The following is a 21,249-nucleotide window of genomic DNA, read 5'->3' on the forward strand; positions in this document are numbered from 1 at the left end:
AAAAGAAAACTTAGAGCTGAGTCATAAGTGTTTGTGTTTATGAAGTATGAATTAGTGAGTATGAATGGTTTTCTTACACCCTTGGCAGGATCTCCAGGGATTCCTCTAGGTCCTTCATCGCCTTTTAACCCTAGCGGGCCCGTCCGTCCCTAAAAGAATCAAAGAAAATACGTGTGAACTCGCTGCCTCTCTCCCGCAAGCGGTTCATTTCTAATTTGCAAGCAGCAAACCAAAACCAATATTTATTCAGTTTTTAACTTCAAAGCTATTCTTTTTTTAAAATGAAAAAAAAAAGGAAAATGTAACACAAAAGACTGAAAGATTAATCCCATGACAAAAACATTTTTGTGTTGCCGTCTTTCCCATGCAGCCTCAAATTAAAAATCACTGAAGCGGGGGGGAAAAAATGGCTCATTTTCAAAAGATAACCACTGAGGTTTTGAGAATTTGGCTCGTAATCCGATGTAAATAGTCTCTGATAGAGCCCCATCTTTGAAACCCAGAACAAAACAACTCCCTCATTTGTTCATTTGTCAATCTAAACGTCTGTTTGGAGACTTCAGACGGTCGTTATTCATCAGCGCGTTGCTGGCTTTTCCGCGCAGTTCATGCGATTGGTGCCAAGCAAACATATTACAGTTGCTTCGGGCTGTTATAAATGATCAAAACTGGAATGGAAATTTATGGGTTTTAATGAGAAAGGTGAGTCTTCGGAAGGAGCTCTAATTATGCCGGCGCGGTGGGACGGTTACGAGGTGCAGAAAGATGTTTTATATTTCGACTGAAACAACTCCAAGCAGCTCAAAATGAGAATACAAATTATAAGCCACGTTTTATACAACGTAATCCTCACTCACTGTGGGTCCCTGTGGTCCTACCGGTCCCATCTCGCCTTGTTCACCCTGGAAAAAAAAAATAAAAATGTAAATTGAACTCACGGACACATACACATATTTATTCATATGAAGTTAGCCTTAGCTAAATTAAACTGATTCTTTTACTTCATCACGTAAATTGCAAAGCGAGTACTTGCAGCTTAATTAGCAGAGAATTCATTGTGGGATGAACTTACCTTGTCCCCTTGCTCCCCTTTGAATCCCTTTTTCCCCTGCAGGTAAGAATAAATCACTCCCTCTGAATCCTTTCATCACTGATTCTTACACATTGTTCATCTTAAGTTAAATAGGCTTAGTTTTTTTTTTTTTTTTTTTTAATCTCATTAGAGCGTTAGCGGAATTAATTCATTTGCATTTAAGGGTAAAACATGCAGGAAGTCATTGCTGGCTATTAAACTGGGAGAGAATGATGAAGTGCGCACCCGAGGTCCAATGATTCCCTGGATGCCCTGCTCTCCACGTTCACCCTAAAAAAAAAAAGAAAAAGAAAGCATACAAGTACTATTGTGCAAGAAGTTTTGTAGGGAGAAAACATTCCACTTGACGTTAAAAAGCAGATTATGTTTGTACCTTTGGGCCGGCTGGTCCTGTTAAACCAACGTTTCCCTGAAAAACAAAAGTTTAAAATGTGAAACAATCAGTCGAGTGCAGACAGCCTCAGATGTGCTGCTGTGCTGTGACGTACCTTCTCTCCCGGCTCTCCACGAGGACCCTGAACACCTTGTATCCCGATTCCTTGTTCACCCTGAGAAATAAAATAATAATCATGTTCATCAGTTTTGATACTGTTGCACGGATCAAGTGCAAAAAGTTTGTAATTAATAACGCTCGTACCTTCTCTCCTTTCTGACCCGGCAACCCTGGTACCCCGTCGATGCCGATGGGACCAGGCAACCCTGCGATGCCCTTCAGCGGAGAAGTATATGCGTTAGTGAACAAGAGCGTGAGAGAAAATATTTCATCTGTCTTCTAACAATGATGTCGACTGTGCGCTTACATCGTTTCCGGCTTCTCCTTTGTCTCCTTTCCCGCCTTGCTTCCCACGCAAACCCTTTCAAAAAACGCATAAAAGTATATATAAGCTATAAAAAGAAACAATGCATAATATATGACCAAATAATTGATTCTGCAGTTTTAAACTATATGCAAGAAGACGCAATGTATCACAGGGCTACATGGGCTTAAAAGCCAAAGCTTAGAAGACAAGACGGCAGACTTACTTTTGCTCCTGGCTCTCCAGGATCCCCCTAAAAAATAAAAAAAAATAAAAAGCAGCTCTGTTGGACTATGTTGAATTTGTCAAAAAATGATGTAGATGTAGATGTAAATATTAAAAAGCAAGTAAGATTTAGTTTTACCTTGACAGATATTCCTGGGGTCCCTGGAGGACCTGGCTGGCCGGGAATACCTGGAGCTCCATTGACCCCTGGTACACCAGGAGGTCCCTGCGGACCCTGGAACACAAAGTCAGTGAAATAAAATGATGTCACAGCTGCTCAGAAGTTCACTTTAGAAACACTTTTAAACTTTTTTTTTTTGTGGACGCACTGAAGATCCAGGCTCTCCTTTCCGTCCAGGAACATAATTTGAGTCTGTCCCAGCTATGACATATCCAGGCTCTCCCTGAATGGAAAGACACAGCAAGAATGAGCACAACAGATATTTAAGATCCGCTTACTGTTGTTCTTGTAGGACTTAAATCTTGAAAAATTGACACAAATTCAGTAGACAGATGTGTGACGTGTTCACATCGATTGCTCCCGTTGGACTTACTCTTTCTCCTCTCTGTCCCTTTGGACCAGTGAGTCCAGGGAGACCCTGCCACAAAAAGACAGATGAGGACGATGATGAAGATGCAAGATAAACAACAATGAGCTATGAATTATTCTAGTAGATGTGCGGAGATTCCAACAACGGACATGGTTTTGTCACTGCACGTCCACCTCCACTTTTCTGTCAAGCCAATGTTCAAAAAACAAAATGGATTACTAAAATGAAACAGAATCAGTAATTGTTTTTCCGCAAGACATTATATTATTCGTAACACACACTGGGACGAACGTGCCGGCAGAACTTTTGAAAAACAGTTACGTAATTAAGTAGAAACCAGGCCTCAAATACAAAATATGTAGGTGGTGAATGTTTGGGGATGTATGCTGCTTGACTGACATGTCTGAAGTGGAGCGACTGACAAGACGTTTGGAAAAGGTAAAACTCACATTCTCACTGTTGAGGACATTTTTGTCCTTGTTTTAATGAGTTTTTTGGATTCTTCGTATTTCTGACATACTGTTCACTTGTACAAACAGATCTTAAATGTTCCTCATCCATTGGTTAGTGTAGCATCAATGCTGTGCACACCAGTTATGTTCAAGTTTTCAACTTCATGTTCAGCTTCAATTTGGTGCTGACAAGCTACCATAGCAACTTCATTGTCCTCAAAACTCCATCCCTCTCCGTCTCTGCCCCCCTCTCTTTGCTTTGACATCTGGTAAATCTTATATAATATTCACCAAATTACCGTATTTTCCGCACTATAAGGCGCACCGGATTATAAGGCGCACCTTCAATGAATGGCCTATTTTAAAACTTTGTTCATATATAAGGCGCACCGCATTATAAGGCGCATAGAATAGACGCTACAGTAGAGGCTGGGGTTACGTTATGCATCCATTAGAGGGAGCTGCGCTAAAGGGAATGTCAACAAAACAGTCAGATAGGCCAGTCAAACTTTATTAATAGATTACAAACCAGCGTTCTGACAACTCCGTTCACTCATCTCGCTTTGTTCCCTCGGAAACTCTGTTTAGTCTTCTTTACTTGGCGCAGGTCATCTTGTTGCTTCCTCCACTTCCGCACCATTGATTCGTTAATGTTAAATTCTCTCGCTGCTGCTCTATTCCCGTGTTCTACTGTGTGACTGATCGCCTTGAGTTTAAACTCTGCGTCGTGAGCGTGTCTCTTAATAGGAGCCATTTTGGGGTCTTTACGTAAACACACAAATGGAACGCAGTCATATATCCCAGCATGCACCGCGCGCTTCTTCTTCTACGGGGGAAAATGAAGTCGGTGGCTGCTTACCGTAGTTGCGAGACCTGTTATGGCTCAATATTGGTCCATATATAAGGCGCACCGGATTATAAGGCGCACTGTCAGCTTTTGAGAAAATTGGAGGTTTTTAGGTGCGCCTTATAGTGCGGAAAATACGGTACTTAAAATTCCATCTTCATGATTAATAGCTCTTAAGAACAGAAATAAGGCTGAGGTATTGATCAGGGAACTCTTTTGGACTCTTAGCACATGGACTGATTAGTCTGTATTTTACGTTATTTCCCTTGTACTATCTCAGTTTTATCATACAAGCAACAATACATGTGTTTTGAGCAATGATAAATGTCTCATACTGTAAATATCTGTACTGTTATACTGCTATACACCAAAACAAAAAAAAAATCCCCATCTTCAGTTTGAATGTTATTTAAATCAGATAAACACCTTCTCTCTATACAACTTCTTCTATCTTACCATGTCGCCTGGGATGCCTGGAACACCCTGGAAATACCAACAAATAATATTATTATTTACAGGTTCAGATCATGTCATGTGAGTATTTCTATTATTTATTTATTTATTTATTTATTTATTTATACCCTCTGGCCGGCAGACCCCGGGGGCCCAGTTCTTCCTGGTCGTCCTGGCAACCCAGGAACGCCATCTGTTCCTGAAGGTCCCTGTCAGATTAAGACATTATGGAGAGTTAGAAGGTAAAATAATGGCCATCTCGGTTACATTCAATCTAGTTGGACTGATTTCATTTTAAATTACAGGGTTTTTCAGTTCAAACTTTTTTTTAAAAATGCAATCCATGTTACTATGACAACTGTGCCATGACGTATGGATGAACAAGCTTTTAATAAAAGTAAATAATAATCAATTATAATTGAAATAATAATAAAAAAGGGGGTGGTGTGTAATGTGTGTCTCACCTTCTCTCCTTTCTCTCCTTTAGAAGACGTGAAAGGATCATACTGTCCTGGGCTTTGCCTGAATCTCTGCAACAAAGACGTAATAATAATAATAATAATAATAATAATAATAATTACGGTTACTTTTTCAAGCTTTGGTTTAATGATGAGTGAATTAAATATAATTTAAGCGCAGCGAGGAGCCTGTGAATATATATGCAAATGCCCTAATGGAAAATAATAGCTTATCATTCAGTTGGTGCCATAAAGTGGGTGGATAAAACGTACCAGACCTCCAACACCAAAACCATCTCCCTTTTCCCCTTTTTGGCCCTGGAAAAAAAAATAGATGTTTACTGATCAATACAATATTGAAGAATTCATGATTCTGACTTGGGGGAAGGTCTGTCTCTGCACCGACCTTGGCACACTGGGAGGGGCAGGGACCCTCGGGCTTCAGCAGCTCCTCAGGATCTTCAGTCGGAGTGTCCAACTGAGCGAACTGAGAATGATGAAAAGATAATGCGTTATGAACTCACGGCCGGACCGGACCATAATAGCAGAGCAGCCTGAGCAGTGTGGCTGCAGTCACGTTCTCCACTGCTCTGACGTCAAAGTGAAGTCAACAGCGATGACGCGTTTTCTGGCGCAGCCTTTGTGTGCGCGTTCAAAGTGCATTTACTAGTGACATTTACAAAGAAACCATCTAAAACACGTTTGTGCGCTGTAATAAAAGACTTGCCCGAGTGGCATGCATAAATGCATGCTATCGTTATTAACTGGAGCTCAGTGTAAGAAAAGAAACGGCACAGCTCTGCTTTGCTCTTTTCTCACCTCATCGTGTTGTTTGAACTCGGACAGGAGTCCCTCACTGCACATGGTACTGATAAATTCCCTCTCTATAGAAGGGAAGTCATCAAAGGTTGGCGAGTAGAAGATGTTCTTGTAGCTGGTGGGAGCCGCAATCTTATGCAGCTCCTCCATGTCTGCATTAGAGACCCCGACTGCCAAGACGCTGACCCCTACAGAGGGACAGTGCAAAACATTGACAACATTCAGCAGCTGTATATTTGCACTGAGCATTTTAGGTGTGACTTTTTCGAGATAACTGACCCAAAGCGCGGGCGATCCTGGAAGGTGGCACCACGTTGTCCTGGGCCCTTCCATCCGTGATGAGAACCAGGACGTGGGCCACATCCTGCCTCATCCCCAGAGACTCCTGGAACATTTCCTGCAGAACGTAGCTGATGCCTTTTCCTGGGAACGCACAAAAAAAAAGGTTTGAAGAGCAATTAAGGGAAATTTGTAAACTCCATAAACAAGAATGAGCTTTTTCGTAACAGTCTAATAGGGCAGAGGATCCAAACCTAGGTCCCCAGAGACCAGTATTTTATCAGTATTGCACTGTGTCTCCCCACATGTATAATATGCTTAAAGAGTCACACGTGTGGTGTTCGATCACGTGAACATGGTTGATACTGGAAGTCTGAAATGAAGGTATCATCTAAGCCAGAGTTTTTTCATTGAAGTCACTGTTGTCGGAAATATGGAGAGAATGTTTCCTTACAACAAACAAAGGACTTAAAGTAGTAAAAAATAATAACTAATATTAAATGTTAGGATGTAAATTCTGCAACTTAGGGTTGGAATATGATTTTTTTTGTATTAATTGAAGCTAAAAAATGCTAATCGAATAATTTCTCAGATTAATTAGACGCCTTCAGGCTGTTTTAGATATAAGTAGACGGGGCTCCGAGGAAAAAAAAAGGTTGGGGAATCTCAACTAAACAAAGTTCAACCTGAAAACTGTCCACTTTTAATAAATAAATAAATAAATGAATGTCACACAAAATGTGATTAAATGTAACTTCAACAGTCAGAGTGCAGCTATAAACTGTGTGTATTCTCTGCAACAGTACAGCAGCTGTTAGAGGTTGTGAAACCCACAGCAGGGTCTAAATAGTGTTACAGGAATTACCTGTCCTGCCATAACAGGTGGCAAACGGAGACGAAGCACAGGGCGCATTGAGACGCGAGGGTCACTAACCTGTTTTGGTGTTGCCCCCTCCATAACGCAGCGCTCTGAGAGCCCTGAGCATGGAGTTCCTGTCCTTGAAGTCACTTAGGCGGAATTCAATCCGAGGCTCGTCGCTGTAATGGACCACGGCCAACTGAGTGGAGATTGACAGGAGAAAACTCACATCAGCACGGCGTCGGTGCACTGGCTGATAAAATCTGATGAAACTTTTCACAAAGTGAAGATCACAAGAGAAATACGTCGACTCTTCAGCTAAGCCCCGTGGCCCCCGTTTCCTCCTTTCTGACAAATCAGATTTTGCCCATTTGGGGAAGAAGAAGAGCACAGCGCATTACTGCTAATGGCCTGCGCAGGAGGTTCGGCTCGCAGGCAGCTATAATCATTTAAAACCGCGGCAATAACGGAGTCCAACTTGTAATTGTCCGAACTCATTGTCCGAAGCGGTGAAAGCGCACACCTGAAGGCAGAGAGAACGAGAAACAAGGAAAGTTTTTGCAGTGCGACTAACCTGTGTGCCCTGGGAACCGATAACAGGGAAGTAAGTGGCCACTCGGAATATGAAGTCTTTCATCTTGAGGAAGTTGTTGGCACCGATGCTGGAGGACTCATCCACTAAGAACACTATGTCTGCTTTGGTCTTACCGCACACTGACAGGATGGAGCAGAGACACACGTCAACTGTAAACTTTGCCATAAACGGAGAAAAATACCGTGAAACACCTGTGAAATACCTGGTTGCGGTGGAGCTGTTGTTTCTGTAATCAGAGGGGTTAATCGGAGGGGGGTGACGGCTGCTGGTCCTGATTTGGCCTCAGTGACACTTGGCCGAGGTTTCTTGGTTGTTAAGGCTTGAGCGGGGTGCCGGGTGCTCCTGGTGGCTGGCAGAGCCACGGTGGAGTTGATGATGGAGGCCGTCTTGGAGACGGTCGTGGCGCGCCGGGAACTGGGGGCCACTGTGGCGGCTACGGGGGGCAAATCCGGTCCCACTGTGAAGTACAGAGTTATAAAAATCAAACTTCCTCACAGTGTTTTGTCCTAGCTCAGGATTTTGTCCTAGCTCAAGTTTTTTTCACACCTACTTTGTTATCGGCTGTCTGAAGTGGATGTCTTTTGCCCTGTTTTGTATTTGGTTTTTGGTTCTTTACCATCTAAATCCTCCTCTCTGTGTTCACTAACGAAATATGTTGCACCAACCAATCAAAATGCTTTAAATTGAATCAGTCGCCTTATTATATAAGCTGTTATAAAACTGGCAGAAATAAGTGGTAAGTGATAAATTAAATGTAAATACCAGTCATTTATTGTTTATTTATCTATGTGCACACGGAGAAATATGTTTCTTTGTTTGAAGCATGACTAAATTAGCTAAAAACACTTTAATTTGTCTCTTTATTACTATGGAGATATAAGCAGAAAGAGTTAAATGTATTGTAAATGCACATGTGTTCAATCATTAAGCCAGAAAGAGACTTGTAGACATTTCATGAAACAGCTTAACTTACATATTCTCTGATACACGGTGCTTATTGGCCCCTCCACTTCTCCATACAAAGGTCGGATGGTGAAAATATACGTTCTGCCGTACAGGAGGTCCTTGATCTTGTAGGAGTTGAAGCCGGGGCCCAGGGTCTCCGTTTTAGTCTCCAATACTGGAAAATGACACACGAACAAGAGTCTGCTGAAACTCCCAGGATTAGTAAACTGAATAAACAAACCTCACTATGAAATAAACCTTAATAGTTCCCCGTTAAACAAAAGGCTGCTTAAGCTGACACTCAATACACTCTGCAATATCATAGTGTCATTTGAACGCATCCTCCTCAAACACTGGGGGACCTTGAAACAAACGATTACTATTACAGTCATATTGAACTTGGAAATTATTAAAATAAAATTAGATTCTACAAATCAATGCTACTTGTGCTCGAGAGAGGGATCCCGAGGGGGAAGCAATAGAATTTTCACAGTATGGGAATTAAAGTAGGAAATTAACAAAAGACTGCATCAATCATCACATGGTGCTAAATTAAGTGTAATGCTTTTTTTTTTTTTTTTTTTTTGTGTTTCTGACCTGAGATGTGCCTCCAGGAGAGAAGATATCCAGAGACACCTGCAACACTTGTCCAGTTCAGGACAGTGCTGTTGTCTGTCGTGTTGAGCGCAGCAAATCCTTCCACTTTTGGAAGATCCACTGAAACACACACACACACAAAGAACTTGGCATGATTTATAAAACAAACACATTGAGAACCATACTTTATAAATGCACTAAATCATACAATACGCTGGAGGAATAAACTATGACTGAGCAAAAAGCAAATAAAACTTTTGCCGAGTTTATTGCAACGTTTCAGTCTCACTTTTTTTAAACGCAGACAAGGACAAAGCGGATGCACTTTTCCAACTTTTCACTCCCCAGGACCGAGTGTGATATCTGCAGATAACAGCTTCCGATCTGATACCGGTGCTCTTTGTTATTCATGCGCGGAGTTTGTGGGAGATAACAAAAGACCCGAGATTGGTGTGACACCAAAAACTGTCCCTGCAGCTCGCTACGACTTGACAAATAAATAAAGGACAACATGAATTTGATGATATCGTAGTCAAAGGAACTGTTGCCAATTGAGTCTGACTGGAAATCGATCATCTTCACTACTGCTCCTTTACTAAAGAAATCACACCTGTGATGATATGATTGGAGGAAAATGTTTGCACCAAATTCATAAAAATAAAACTGTTTCTATTTGTTGCTATTTGGACTCACAGGTGCGTGCAGTGACCAGGACCGGACTTCCCTCTTTGTTGCCCACCATTGAGGACACCTGGATCTTATAAGCTGAGCTCTCATGCAGGTTGGGTATGGTGAAGGTGGTGGAAGCCGCAGGCACCACGTGGGACTTCTCATCACCCCCTAGTGGACGGAGTACGTTAGTGAGAATGATGAAGCTTTCACAAGAATCCAAAGGGGGATTTTTGACCTGATCATTTCTTACCCAGGAAGGGGATCCAGGAGATTTTGTACCCAGAAACCCCCGGTGTTTTCCTCCAGGCCAGGGTGAAGGACTTTAATCCAACGTCCACAACCTTCACCTCCCTCACAGCCTGGATTGTCTCTGAGTCTGAGGGTGCAGCTATGAAATAACACACATCATTTAAACAAGTGATATCATTTAAATGCTAATTTGAAAACATTAGGCTGAAACTATCCCGACGAAACGCATGAAATTATTTCCCAAAATTTCATATCGGGACAAATTGATGCAACCCACCGTCTATCTTTATACCCCACACCCTATCATTTCACAGAGTAATACATCTGGAGCTAACGCTAACTTTGACAGTGACAGTGATAAAATGATAGCAGCCCTGCTGCCCCGGAGCCAGTGACACATACCACAAGTGACAGCAACAGGGGCCGTGGTTAAAATGGGAAGACCAAAGTACATGACGTGTCAGTCAAAGAAAGACACCACAAGGTTTCATGGCACGCGGCGAACAACTTTGCTGTCCCTTCCCATTTAATTACAGTGGGTGCGCAGCTGCTGCGCGGAGCTGTTCGGATCTTAAGATGAATCGAGATTAATTAAAATGAGCTGAGGCCTCGCGTCCATCCATTACATACCTGTGAGCTGAGATAAAGAGATTTCTGGTCCTTCTGAGTTTCCGTACACTGCGTTGATGGTGACTGTGTAGCTTGACTGCGGGCTCAGGCCTTCAATGCGGTGGAAGAGGACGCTGCGGTCCAAGTAGTGGGACTGGGGTTTGCTGTCACCTGTAAGCACACACACATTTAGCTCTATTGAAATAAATCAAACAGAAACAGACCTGGTTGCACAGAGGGAGATTTACATGTGATAAAATAAATCACCTGAGAACCAGGAGAGTTTGTACTCGGTGGCGCCAACGATGGGACTCCATTCCACATCTATGGAGCTACCGGTGTAGGATGTCACTTTGAAGTTGGACACATAGCCCAAAGGAGCTGAGAAAGGGGAGAAGAAAGCATCAACAAATCGATTAATCAGAAATTAAAACAAAAACTAGAACCTTTCACCAGATCCAAGCCTCTTTAGTTGTTCTTAAGTCATTTTGACTTAAAAATACCTTCAAAGCAGCTGATAGTTTGCAGACTTTTGATCGACTTTTCTCCAGTAAAATTCTATGTAGGACCCTAATCCGTCCACTAGGTGTCACTTTTGGGCTTTGGATCTTTTTGCATAGATAAAACCGTGACAGATTAGCACAACTAATTGTAAATCAGTGACAGTGTCTGACATCATTGGTAGGAATGGCATTACAAGAACTTTTAATTTACTGTTTAAGGGATGTTTGCTGACCTCCCAGGAGCATTAAATAATACTTAAATGTGGAGTTTTATCTCAGTCTAACTGACACACTGTAAATGACGGTGACTGTAGTTGAAGCCTCGTTAATGGTACAGAGAGACCAGAGAATCCTTAGGTAAACAGTGAATTTTGAAACAAAATTTGTTAATAACGACTGACTTTGAGTCACGTATGCCAGTGAGACAGCGGGAAATGTAAGAAACATACAAATAACGGGTACTCACATGTTCTGAAGGTAGCGGTGATGCCAGGCCCTACCACAGATCCAAACAGCACGTACAGGGTCAGGACATACTCTGTATCGTGAGCTGCATTCTTCAGCTGGTACTCTGTGGTGCTGCCGTTCAGCGCCAACTGCCTGGGACGATCCCGGCCGGTAAACTCTGAAAATTTGATGAAACAAAACATTACGTTTAGACTATTGAGGCTGGCATCAGAAGCTGCTTCCCTGCAAATAACATCCTCGTTTCGTTTAGGGATGTAATAAATAAATAAATATGTGCACAAAGAGAGTAAAATCACCTGGGGTTGGTCCCCAAGCCAGTCTGTACCCCGTGGCCCCCGGGACACTGTTCCATGAGACGACGGCTGTGCTGGTGCTCACAGAAGACACTTTCAGAGTTTGAACCGCGCTGCTTTCCACTTTCAGAAAAAAAAAGAAGCAAGGAGAAAGAGAGCTGTTAATCAACCGATACGTCCTTAATAATATTTGCGTCTTTGTGTTCACTTCTCAAGAATTTTAGTTACACGTCTTGACAGTGGTGGTGGTGACGGGCCCCTCGATGTCTCCGAAGATGGGGTTGATGGTGACGGTGTACTCGGAGCCTGGGTGAAGGCCCTGGATCATGTAGAAGTTAAAGGTGTCCCCGAGGTTTATGTTCTCTATGTGGCCATCTAACACACAGAGAGAGAGGCATGTGAGCAGAGAAACAAAGAACAGCTGAGATAGCGTGGTGTGGTGTCGTATTTAACTACGTTACCTGGGGAAGCCCATGTCAGTCTGTATCCTGAAGCACCCCTGACTGACAACCACCGAGCCTGGACAGTGTCTGTGGTGGCGTTTTCGACCAGAAACTTCTGAACTGGCACCAACTTCACTATTAAATCATAAATTCAATGTTGCATTAATTGCATTTGTGAAAACCAATGTGATACATTACAAAGAAAAAAAGACACAGCCTCTAACAAGGCATAAAAAGATTCATACTGTATTTTTTATATTTTTGTATCTAGAACAATATCACCCTCTTGTGGACATAGCAGGGTACTACAAGTCTCATATTTTCTTTCAAATGTATTGATTAGGTTATCCTGCTTCTGTAAATTAACATATTTATGAACAAAGCTGGTGATCTTACACGTCTTGCCCACTAACGAAACCGGTTCACTTGGTCCTTCAGGGTAAACGGCGTAAATACTGACGGTGTACTTCTTGTCCTCCTCCAGGCTGTCAATCACGTGAGAGGACTTGTCGCCGGGAAGCAGCCTCTCATAAGTTAATCCCGGTCTGTTGGCTGAACAACAACCATAAATCCGAGAGAATCAATACCCGAAAAATACACCTTCTCATAAAGCTTGTTCCTGCGATGCGAAAGAAGTGAGATCAAGAAGATGAAAACGGGCTTTGAAGCAAACGCTTCTGTAACGGACAATTCTGGGGGGGATCACATCAAACATGGTTAAATTAAAGAGGATGATGGATTAATCATTATAAATGCACTGATCTATGTGAGCATACATCTGGGGATGAAGATCTTGTAGCCGTCGAGTTTCCCCAGAGGAGGAGTCCAGCCGAGGCGCAGCGAGAAGAGACCCTCCTCGATAACACGGAAGTTTGACACCTGGGGCAAAGGGGCTGAAAGGAAGAGTGAAATTAAGCACGTATGTGCATACACATCTGCGGTATATAGTGCATTTTCCTGAGACGTGTGGCACCCACTTGTTTTTACAGTGACTGACACCGAGTCTCCTATTAGGCTGGGGTAGATGGCGTAAATGGTGAGGGAATAGTCCGCTTTAGGGCTCAGCTCTGACACCACGGCCGTGCTCACATCTGCCTTCAGATTCATCTGTTACATACGGACGCAGACGACAGCGGGGAGAGAAAAGGAGAAGCTTATTGTGTGTGTGTGTGTGTGTGTGTGTGTGTGTGTGTGTGGATCAGGCAGAAAGTGGAAGAGAGAGTGACACGGAGAGTGAGATGATTGATCGGGTCGGAGCGGACGAGAGAAATGCCCAGAGGAAAGGGCTGAGACGCAGAGATGCAGCTGGAAACGTGTGCTTGAATAAACATCCTGTCTTAAACAATCTATACTCTCACTTTCTATATACGCAAGTGTCCGACTCTGTTAACCATCTGTGTCTTTATGGCTTCTCCACTGTGTTCAACACAAGTTGTAGGAGGCAGGTTTCTCTAATTGCACAAAACATGGTTCTAATTTACATAATCTGAGATATTTTTCTTTTTAATTTTTTGAGCTTTGAGATAATTCATCATCGGGAAAAAAACTGATGTAAATATTAGATATTAGTCATGCTCTCATTCCCTTAGTGTGAAGTCAGGCACTAGCTTTCTGTACACAGCAGACCCCGCCCCCATTGCAGCTGAGCCAATCACCAGGCTGCATATTAGACGCCGACTCTGTCAGGTTCCCCGCAATTGGCCGAGAGCCGATTCAGCCCCCACGTGAAATCCAGATGCACTATTGCAACATTTGCACCAAATAAAATCAATGTTAGTATCATTTGAATATGTTAATACTGAATGCAAAATGATGATAATAATGTATGTTTATAAATAGCACTAGGCAGAGTTTAATATAGAACATATATAGTAGGGTCTCTACTTAATCTCTCATCAATAACTGAAGTTAAAATCAAAAAATCATGGACTCATTATCTAACCCAAAATATATTCTAAACTTTCGATTCATCACCATCTTTCTTTCCTTCTAAAATGGAAATCAAATATTTTTCAGAGAGTTTTTTCCCCCCAGTTTTGTTGCAGAAGTTCCCTGAAATGTGTCACTTGTTCACTCTTCTGTCCAGCTCATCACAAACCAGCTCCACGGGGTTAAAGTCTAGAGACTGGGCCACAGGTCCACTCCATGTTTTCAAGCTTTCCATCTTGTTTTTATCCCGAGGTCGCTCTGGTGTAACTCGAAGTAAAGTTTTGTCATTATCTTGCCGCGGGACGAAGCCCGGAGGATGCTGCTTAATAGCCACGCAGCTACCGTCCAGCAGACAGACGATCACTCACCTGCCTCTCCTGATGGGAGAGGGGCTGTCCCTTCGAGCTGAGAGGGGTGACAAGGAGGCGATATCCAGTCACATCCCCGGTCGCCTGGCTCCACGTCAGTCTGAGGGAACTGTGGGCCAGCTCGCTAACCTGCAGGTCTTTGGGGCCCACCACACGCTCCTCGCCTGTGATTGGAGGAAAGAGACAATGGAGGAGGAGAAAAAGAAAGTATGAACGTCTGTCTTAAGTAGCCTAAAAGACAAATTGGGAAGCTGCAGGGCGGAGTGAAATTAAAGACATTTATGCATCTTCCAGCACGGAGTTGTAACACGATTCATCAGTATGAAAATGTGCCTCTTTGGAAGAACTCACGGGGTGGGGATATTTTCACAGGGCGCGGAGGCTCAGAGGCGGTGAAACAGAGTCTGCGGGACACTTTGGGGAGGAGTGAGTCCAGGAGAGAGAAGTCGGCCCCCAGAAGTAGATGCTCCTCGTACGGCGGCGACACGATCCTCCGCAGCTCCGACTCATCAGATCCCCTAACGCCTGGTTAGGAGACACGAGGAAGGAGAGAGCGGCAAAATAAGGTGTGTGACGCGGTAAACGTGACAACAGGACCCTCTGCACGCTTAGTCAAGAGATATTTCACAGAGGCAGAAAGGTAAGAACACGGAGACGCACTTTTATGGCAGGACTTGTGCAATAAAACAAGGGAATATGACAGTTTTTCTTCTGTGGTTTGAGATATTTCTCTCTGTGTTTTTATCGCAAACTTTAATCAGAACCACCAAGGGAAGCTGTGCCATTTCAATGACTCAATTTAAATTGTAAAAAAAAGAACTTCTCTGCGCCCAATACACATGCATAACGTAGAGTGACACAGGCCTTATTCAAGCTCTGCCTTTATGAGTGTCTCTTACATCCCAGTTTGTGGAGCTGACCTGAAAAACTTAAAACGCTGTAGTTTTCTGAAGGAATTACAACGAGAAGAAAAAACGTGACGCAAGTGTTTTAGGGTAAAAACACAGACGGCTCGCTTGAAATTTACACCACAGGTATAATGGCTTTGCGCTCGTGGACAAGAGGCGCGCGGAGCTCCGCTGTGGAGGTGATGAACGAGGGGAGCAGGCCTCGGTGTCAGAGGTGCAGATGGAGGACACCGAATCGCCTAATGAAAAATGGCTGCGATTAGCACACCGTCGGCTAATGAGCAGTAATTATTGCCCTTCTGCCAGCTGTGAGGAGCACGTCGTGGGCTCCTGCGCTAATGCTCGTGTGCCTGAGAAAAAGGGGATATGTGCCAATAAACTGGTAGGCAGGTAAGCAGCAGTGTAAGCATATATAATCCTCACACCTGCAGCACACATTTTACACACAAATACTCCAAACGAGAATCTCACACGTCCACACAAACACTCACAAACGAATGCGATGCATTCAAATGCAGGGGACGTGAATTTCTAACAGGCGAACACTGCGGATAAGCCGGCAGCGCTCAGGATAAAATCTAGGGGGGGCCCCCGCTGCAGTGGGGACGTCAAAGGAATCCACAATACCAGCTCTCGCACTCACCTACTGCAAAGAGAGAAATCCCAGCGTCGGCCACGGCTCTGGCTGCAGCCTCCACCTGGTCGTCCGAGCGCCCGTTTGTGATCAGAACCGCAATCTGTACAACAAAAGAATGCATGTGGAAAGTTAAAAATCATGCTCCCACACACGTTTGACATGGCTTAGCTAATAGCTGAGCACGTAATCAGATAAATCAAAGCTTCTAATTTTGCCCATTAAGAGAAATTTGACCCAGTTCATTCAAAGTTCATCCCTCAGTCGATGAGGAAGGGGCCTAGAGAGCATCAGCATGAGGATGTGGCTGCTACTTTGCATGTGCTCCCACTCTGTACAATTCAATATATCAGCGTAATCCTCAACTCTCCGCCTTCCCACAGTGCATGAGCGTGTTGCTGCGAGACAATTCGCATGCACGCTCAGGGATGGAGAAATGATTGGAATGCTAACCAGCCGCGCTGCGCTGAGACCAACGCCGCGGCATTAGACTTGTCAGAGAAATGCAGCCGATAAAGGAAGGAGAGTCGTTGGGAGGAGAGTGCGTTTGGATGCGCCGTAAAAGCGCTTCTGAGGCGATGCTGGTTATCGAGTGCGTTCAATCCGTCTGTGGCGGACAAAGCGCCGTTGTTTGCCTCAAAGAAATGCAAAACACAAAGCAAAACGAGGGAAAAACCTGCCGCCAATTGTGTGAGTCGCACGCTATCAATTTGCATTCCAAGCATATAACAGCACAGTTTAATGAGATGCACAATAGTATGAAAATGGCAGGCCAGTTTGTTCTGTTTGTTTTTTTTTTTTTTTTTTTTTGTTTTGTGCCACATTATCCTGTGGAGTACAAATACAGATTCCTGACTAGTCATTTGCTTTCACGCAGAGCCAGAACAGACAGTACATTCATGTCTTTGCAGCGTGGGCTGTAACAACCATCAACCAACTCCAAAATGTAGTTATTTACATTTAACGAGATTTAAGATTTTCAGGGTTTTTTTTGTTTGTTTGTTTTGAGGAAACAGTACAAAATCACAACATTTAATTAGATTGGATGGATTGTACCTTTGGGGCAAAGTCTCGACTGATAGCAGCACTGAAAACAGAGTCGACCAGAAACTGGAGCGCGCTGCCGATCCTCCTGGATCCACCTTCATAGGGGAGGCCTCTGACGGCTCTGAGCACCTCCTCGAGTGAACTGTAGTCTGTCAAAGCTATCCGCATCCTGAAAGAAGAGGATGAGCCATGTAAGAACGACTAAACAATTCACAGATATACTGTTCTGCATCTGCAAAACTGAAAACATGCGAAAAGTTTGTTGGTTTGTTAGTAACGTGATAAAAGTCAAGCAGGGCAAAGTTGAAGAAGTCAGCCCGGTGCCGGTCTGTCACACAGGTTTTGCGCAGCGTGTTTCAATCTCGTGCTCGACTACCTCGGAACATCCCCAAAGACGGTGACTCCGAAGCGGATCCCCTCAGCTCCCACCACGCTGCTCTGAAAGGAGGAGACGATGGCTGAGATGAAGTCTTTGACTCTGGAAAAGCTGGCGTGACCCACGCTCCCCGAATCGTCCACCAGAAACACGATGTCTGCTTCCACCACTGTCCTGCATGCTGATGGTTTAAAAAAAGAAAGAGAAAAGGTAGAATTAGTGAGCACAAAAACATGAACCAACTTTCACAGTTATTTATAGTAAATTTTGCTTGTACTCAAACATGTTACAACAAACTTTTTAGTTCTTTAAAGGGTCATACAGGCTATGATGTGTTTTATTCCTCCACTGGCCACCAGATGGCAGTCTGGTTTCATCAAATCGTGGCCTCTACTTTCATTTGCCCCTGACATGGAGCCAGAGCGCCACACAAATCCCCATGAATTTTTAATGAGACACAAGTGAACCAAAGAGACTATCAATATTCTGAGCACTCCAGCAATAAAACTTTAGTACAGTGATGAGAAACGCTTAGAATAATAAGGTAAACAGACCCAAAATCAGGGTCAGTCCCTTTGCCCAACCAAACAAATGCATTTAACATCAGGATCTGCTGGCTTTGGAGGAAATTGCGCACTTCTTAATGCGAAGCAAAAAAAAAAGAAAAAAAAAGAAAAGCCAGACGCCCACTACAGCGGTGCAGTGGACGAATGCACACGCTCTCCCGCACACGCGTGCACACAATCTGCTGCGCTTGCAAACACCCTCCAGGTCAATATGCCGGCATTACATACGCAATAAACCAACGTGACGACAGCATTGATTAGGGTAGCGAATAAGAGATAGGCAACGCTGATTGTTCTGTAAGTGATAAGTGATTCTCCGCCGTCCTCTATTTCATTACCGGGCAGGCTCCCCTCTATTATCTCGCCCTTCTCGCGTTTGGCTGCAATCCCAGGATTCAGCGGGGGTGACATATGTCTCCAGCCCATGGCGACCTAACATTATGTTCGCCCTCGCGCACCTATACATCTCTGGCAGTGTTTCTGAGGAAACAAAATATCACTGGGAAACCCATTTTGGAGGCTCCTCCAGCGCGGAGCTATTATCTTTTCCCATATAGGAGCTCGAGGATCATAGATTCGGCAATGCTAGATTTATCAGTGATGAGTTTAAGCCACTGATGTAGTTTCAGAAGATAACACATCCCTTCTCCCCTGAGCTGCGCCTGAAACCCCCCCTCCCCAGCATACACATGCGGCTTTCTATTCACTGGGATGCATTTTATAGTCCACTGATTTCTATAAAAGCACATAAAACATGGTGGAGACTGTGAGCCAGGAAGCAGCTGGGGGCTGGTGCCTGTCAGACAGATACAAACTAGGGTGGAAAACAAGATCAATTATCCAGAAGTTTGTCCGTCTGGGCTGGCAGGCGAGATGAACGTGGTTGGGATAAGGACACGACACATGCTGCGGGATTAGGAAGGGTTTTCTTGAAGGTTATCTATGCTGATATCTCAAAAGGTTGCGCACACCTTCGTGTCGGGCCGCCATTGATTCACACATTAGACGTAGCTCAGCGGATTCAGCATATGCTGCAGGAGACTCAGCCAAGAGAAAAAAAACACAACGAGTGAAATCAGCTCTTCCCACAGGGTCAAGATTCAAGATGCAAACCAACAAAGCGTTAAGTGGCCACAAGAGCACGGTTTTTATCCACGCAAATGAACGGAAAAGTCAAAGAAATTGCAGGGAAGTCGCGGATCCTTAGCGAATTATTAAAAAAGGAATGAGGAGCGAATATTTGCAACATGACAAGTTTACAGTCGTTTCTTCAGGGTCTGCTTCCAGAGCCATGATCCTGACCTGCCTCTCATTAGACTTGATGAGGTTAAAATCAAACACCGGAAAAAACAAAACTAAAATAAAAAAAAAAACAAAACAGTGCAGCCTATTACTAGCAATCAGCTGACTCACACTAAGCTGCCTCCGGGGTCAATCAGAAGGACTCAATTTGTACTGGTTGTTGTTTCTAATTGTATATGAGCCTGGGTTCTCTGCTATTGTCTCATCACCTCATTAAGTCTAACCTCTCCCGTACCCCATCGGCTGTTACGTCACAGTTTCATTCCACGCAGGTAATTTGTTGTGATTACCATAAAAGCCCCGCATTACACTTCGACAACAAAGACCTATTGTTTGAGACGCTCGTGGCCCTGAGTGTCATGACTCATTACTTCAATAACAATGCAGCCGATTCAGTCATATATATATATATGGCTCTGCTAATTACAAGTGTCTATAATGTTTGTTCGCAGGCTTTCAACGCGGTGGACGCAAGCACACGTTAATCAAACCCAGCCGTGATCCTCGACACACGCCCCCTGCTTCACCGTCTCCTCATGACAAAGCAGAAACTTGAATCCGTTGAGTTCGTAAAGCTCTAAACTTTATCCACATTTCACAACTTTATCGCCTAGTTAGCATCCCTTGCGTACGCACTGAACGCTGACTGGGTGTCTAACGTGTCGTTTGGGCCCATCATAACAACAAGGTGGGCGAGTGATTAAAAATGGGAGATGCACAGGTTGGCCTCAGTTGACTATGCAAACGTGGAATTAAAACACAGTGAGGACAGGGATTACTGGCTCTGAAAAAAAAAAAAACCCTACGGTAACAATTTCCATTTTCAGCTTATCACCGTGAACCACAGGTCTTTAACAGGGGGGCCCACGGAGGCACCGCAGGGGGGGTCGCAGAATCTTTGGTTGATTAGAGACGTATTTTAATTTTCAAATTTAAATTTCTTTAAATACACATTAACACGGATCCAACATATTTTAGTAAAGGGATAAGGGATAGCTTAATAATGAATGCAAAATGATAATAATAATAATGTATAAGTATAAATAGCACTAGGCCGAGTTTAATATAGAACACATATAAGAGGGAGGGGGTCCCTATTTAATTTCTCCATAAGTTTGGGGGTCCTGAAAAGCTATCTTTGAGCTAGCCTGCTTTTTTAAGTGACGAATGACTATTTTTGCTTTGCAATTTTAACAACTTTTAACAACTACCTTCGAAAATTAGCCATCTGGCTAACACCGGCACATTTACTATGAAGCTGACTAATGTGCAATGCCCTTTTTTTCTTTAAAACACAAAAAAACATAAACATGAACCAACTAGTGCCTTGTTTTTCACGTAGTGCCCAAGACTATTTACTGAAAACAGCTCCAGAAATGATAGTAGCAAGTAACTACGCAGGTTTTGACCTAGAAGAAGCTAAAAAGCTCCACATTTCTGCACGTGGGTGACAATCCTCTGCTGTTTTCTCTCCGTGCGCAGCCTTCATTAAAGTGTTTTGAGTTAATATAAAAGTATCACTTAATGAACCTCGAAGTTTTCATCTGATTTAATGATTCAAAATGATCCTTCTCGTGCGTCGACTGCGATAGCCTGCGAATTAGTCCATAAAGAACACCTGAAAACATGAGCAGCAGCTTCTGACACACTCCTGGGCTATTTATATCCTTCTATAATTCTGCCCAACAACTTTACCAATCACTTTCTGCCAATCACATTCCAGCTGGAGGGCATCTAACTTTTTATTGGCTGATTGACCTTTAGGTGACATCCAATAGCACCTGAGGCTAAGGTTCTGTATCCAGGGGGCTGGGGTTTTGACAGGCTGGCAGACAGAGTGCTGTACCGAACACGAGGCTAGCAGATGTTTAAATTCCCTGACTAGACACAGGCAGGAGCTGGGTTAGTGTCT

At 43.6% G+C, this 21,249-nt stretch overlaps 1 protein-coding gene across 4 annotated transcripts in view; it reads right to left on the reverse strand.

The window, feature by feature from the left end:
• col7a1l (collagen type VII alpha 1-like) overlaps positions 1-21,249 on the reverse strand; it is a 58,078-nt gene that overhangs the window by 31,623 nt on the left and 5,206 nt on the right. For all 4 annotated transcript variants that reach the window (XM_047575540.1, XM_047575538.1, XM_047575537.1 and 1 more), the window contains exons 3-42: positions 17,470-17,650; positions 17,103-17,262; positions 16,056-16,149; positions 14,856-15,029; positions 14,505-14,668; positions 13,185-13,314; positions 12,984-13,100; positions 12,604-12,759; positions 12,226-12,342; positions 11,993-12,139; positions 11,768-11,887; positions 11,470-11,628; positions 10,768-10,881; positions 10,522-10,671; positions 9,893-10,030; positions 9,664-9,810; positions 8,971-9,090; positions 8,402-8,548; positions 7,631-7,885; positions 7,408-7,547; positions 6,909-7,032; positions 5,975-6,118; positions 5,696-5,883; positions 5,283-5,363; positions 5,150-5,194; positions 4,883-4,948; positions 4,547-4,627; positions 4,422-4,448; positions 2,670-2,714; positions 2,445-2,519; positions 2,255-2,350; positions 2,117-2,143; positions 1,894-1,947; positions 1,731-1,802; positions 1,582-1,641; positions 1,467-1,502; positions 1,319-1,363; positions 1,073-1,108; positions 858-902; positions 78-149 (exon numbers count right to left, since the gene is read on the reverse strand). In XM_047575540.1, the coding sequence (XP_047431496.1) occupies positions 78-149; positions 858-902; positions 1,073-1,108; positions 1,319-1,363; positions 1,467-1,502; positions 1,582-1,641; positions 1,731-1,802; positions 1,894-1,947; positions 2,117-2,143; positions 2,255-2,350; positions 2,445-2,519; positions 2,670-2,714; positions 4,422-4,448; positions 4,547-4,627; positions 4,883-4,948; positions 5,150-5,194; positions 5,283-5,363; positions 5,696-5,883; positions 5,975-6,118; positions 6,909-7,032; positions 7,408-7,547; positions 7,631-7,885; positions 8,402-8,548; positions 8,971-9,090; positions 9,664-9,810; positions 9,893-10,030; positions 10,522-10,671; positions 10,768-10,881; positions 11,470-11,628; positions 11,768-11,887; positions 11,993-12,139; positions 12,226-12,342; positions 12,604-12,759; positions 12,984-13,100; positions 13,185-13,314; positions 14,505-14,668; positions 14,856-15,029; positions 16,056-16,149; positions 17,103-17,262; positions 17,470-17,650 (4,349 nt within the window). The remainder of the gene's footprint in view (positions 1-77; positions 150-857; positions 903-1,072; positions 1,109-1,318; positions 1,364-1,466; positions 1,503-1,581; positions 1,642-1,730; positions 1,803-1,893; positions 1,948-2,116; positions 2,144-2,254; positions 2,351-2,444; positions 2,520-2,669; positions 2,715-4,421; positions 4,449-4,546; positions 4,628-4,882; positions 4,949-5,149; positions 5,195-5,282; positions 5,364-5,695; positions 5,884-5,974; positions 6,119-6,908; positions 7,033-7,407; positions 7,548-7,630; positions 7,886-8,401; positions 8,549-8,970; positions 9,091-9,663; positions 9,811-9,892; positions 10,031-10,521; positions 10,672-10,767; positions 10,882-11,469; positions 11,629-11,767; positions 11,888-11,992; positions 12,140-12,225; positions 12,343-12,603; positions 12,760-12,983; positions 13,101-13,184; positions 13,315-14,504; positions 14,669-14,855; positions 15,030-16,055; positions 16,150-17,102; positions 17,263-17,469; positions 17,651-21,249) is intronic.

This window comes from Mugil cephalus, chromosome 22 (genome assembly GCF_022458985.1).
Source record: "Mugil cephalus isolate CIBA_MC_2020 chromosome 22, CIBA_Mcephalus_1.1, whole genome shotgun sequence".
NCBI lineage: Eukaryota > Metazoa > Chordata > Actinopteri > Mugiliformes > Mugilidae > Mugil > Mugil cephalus.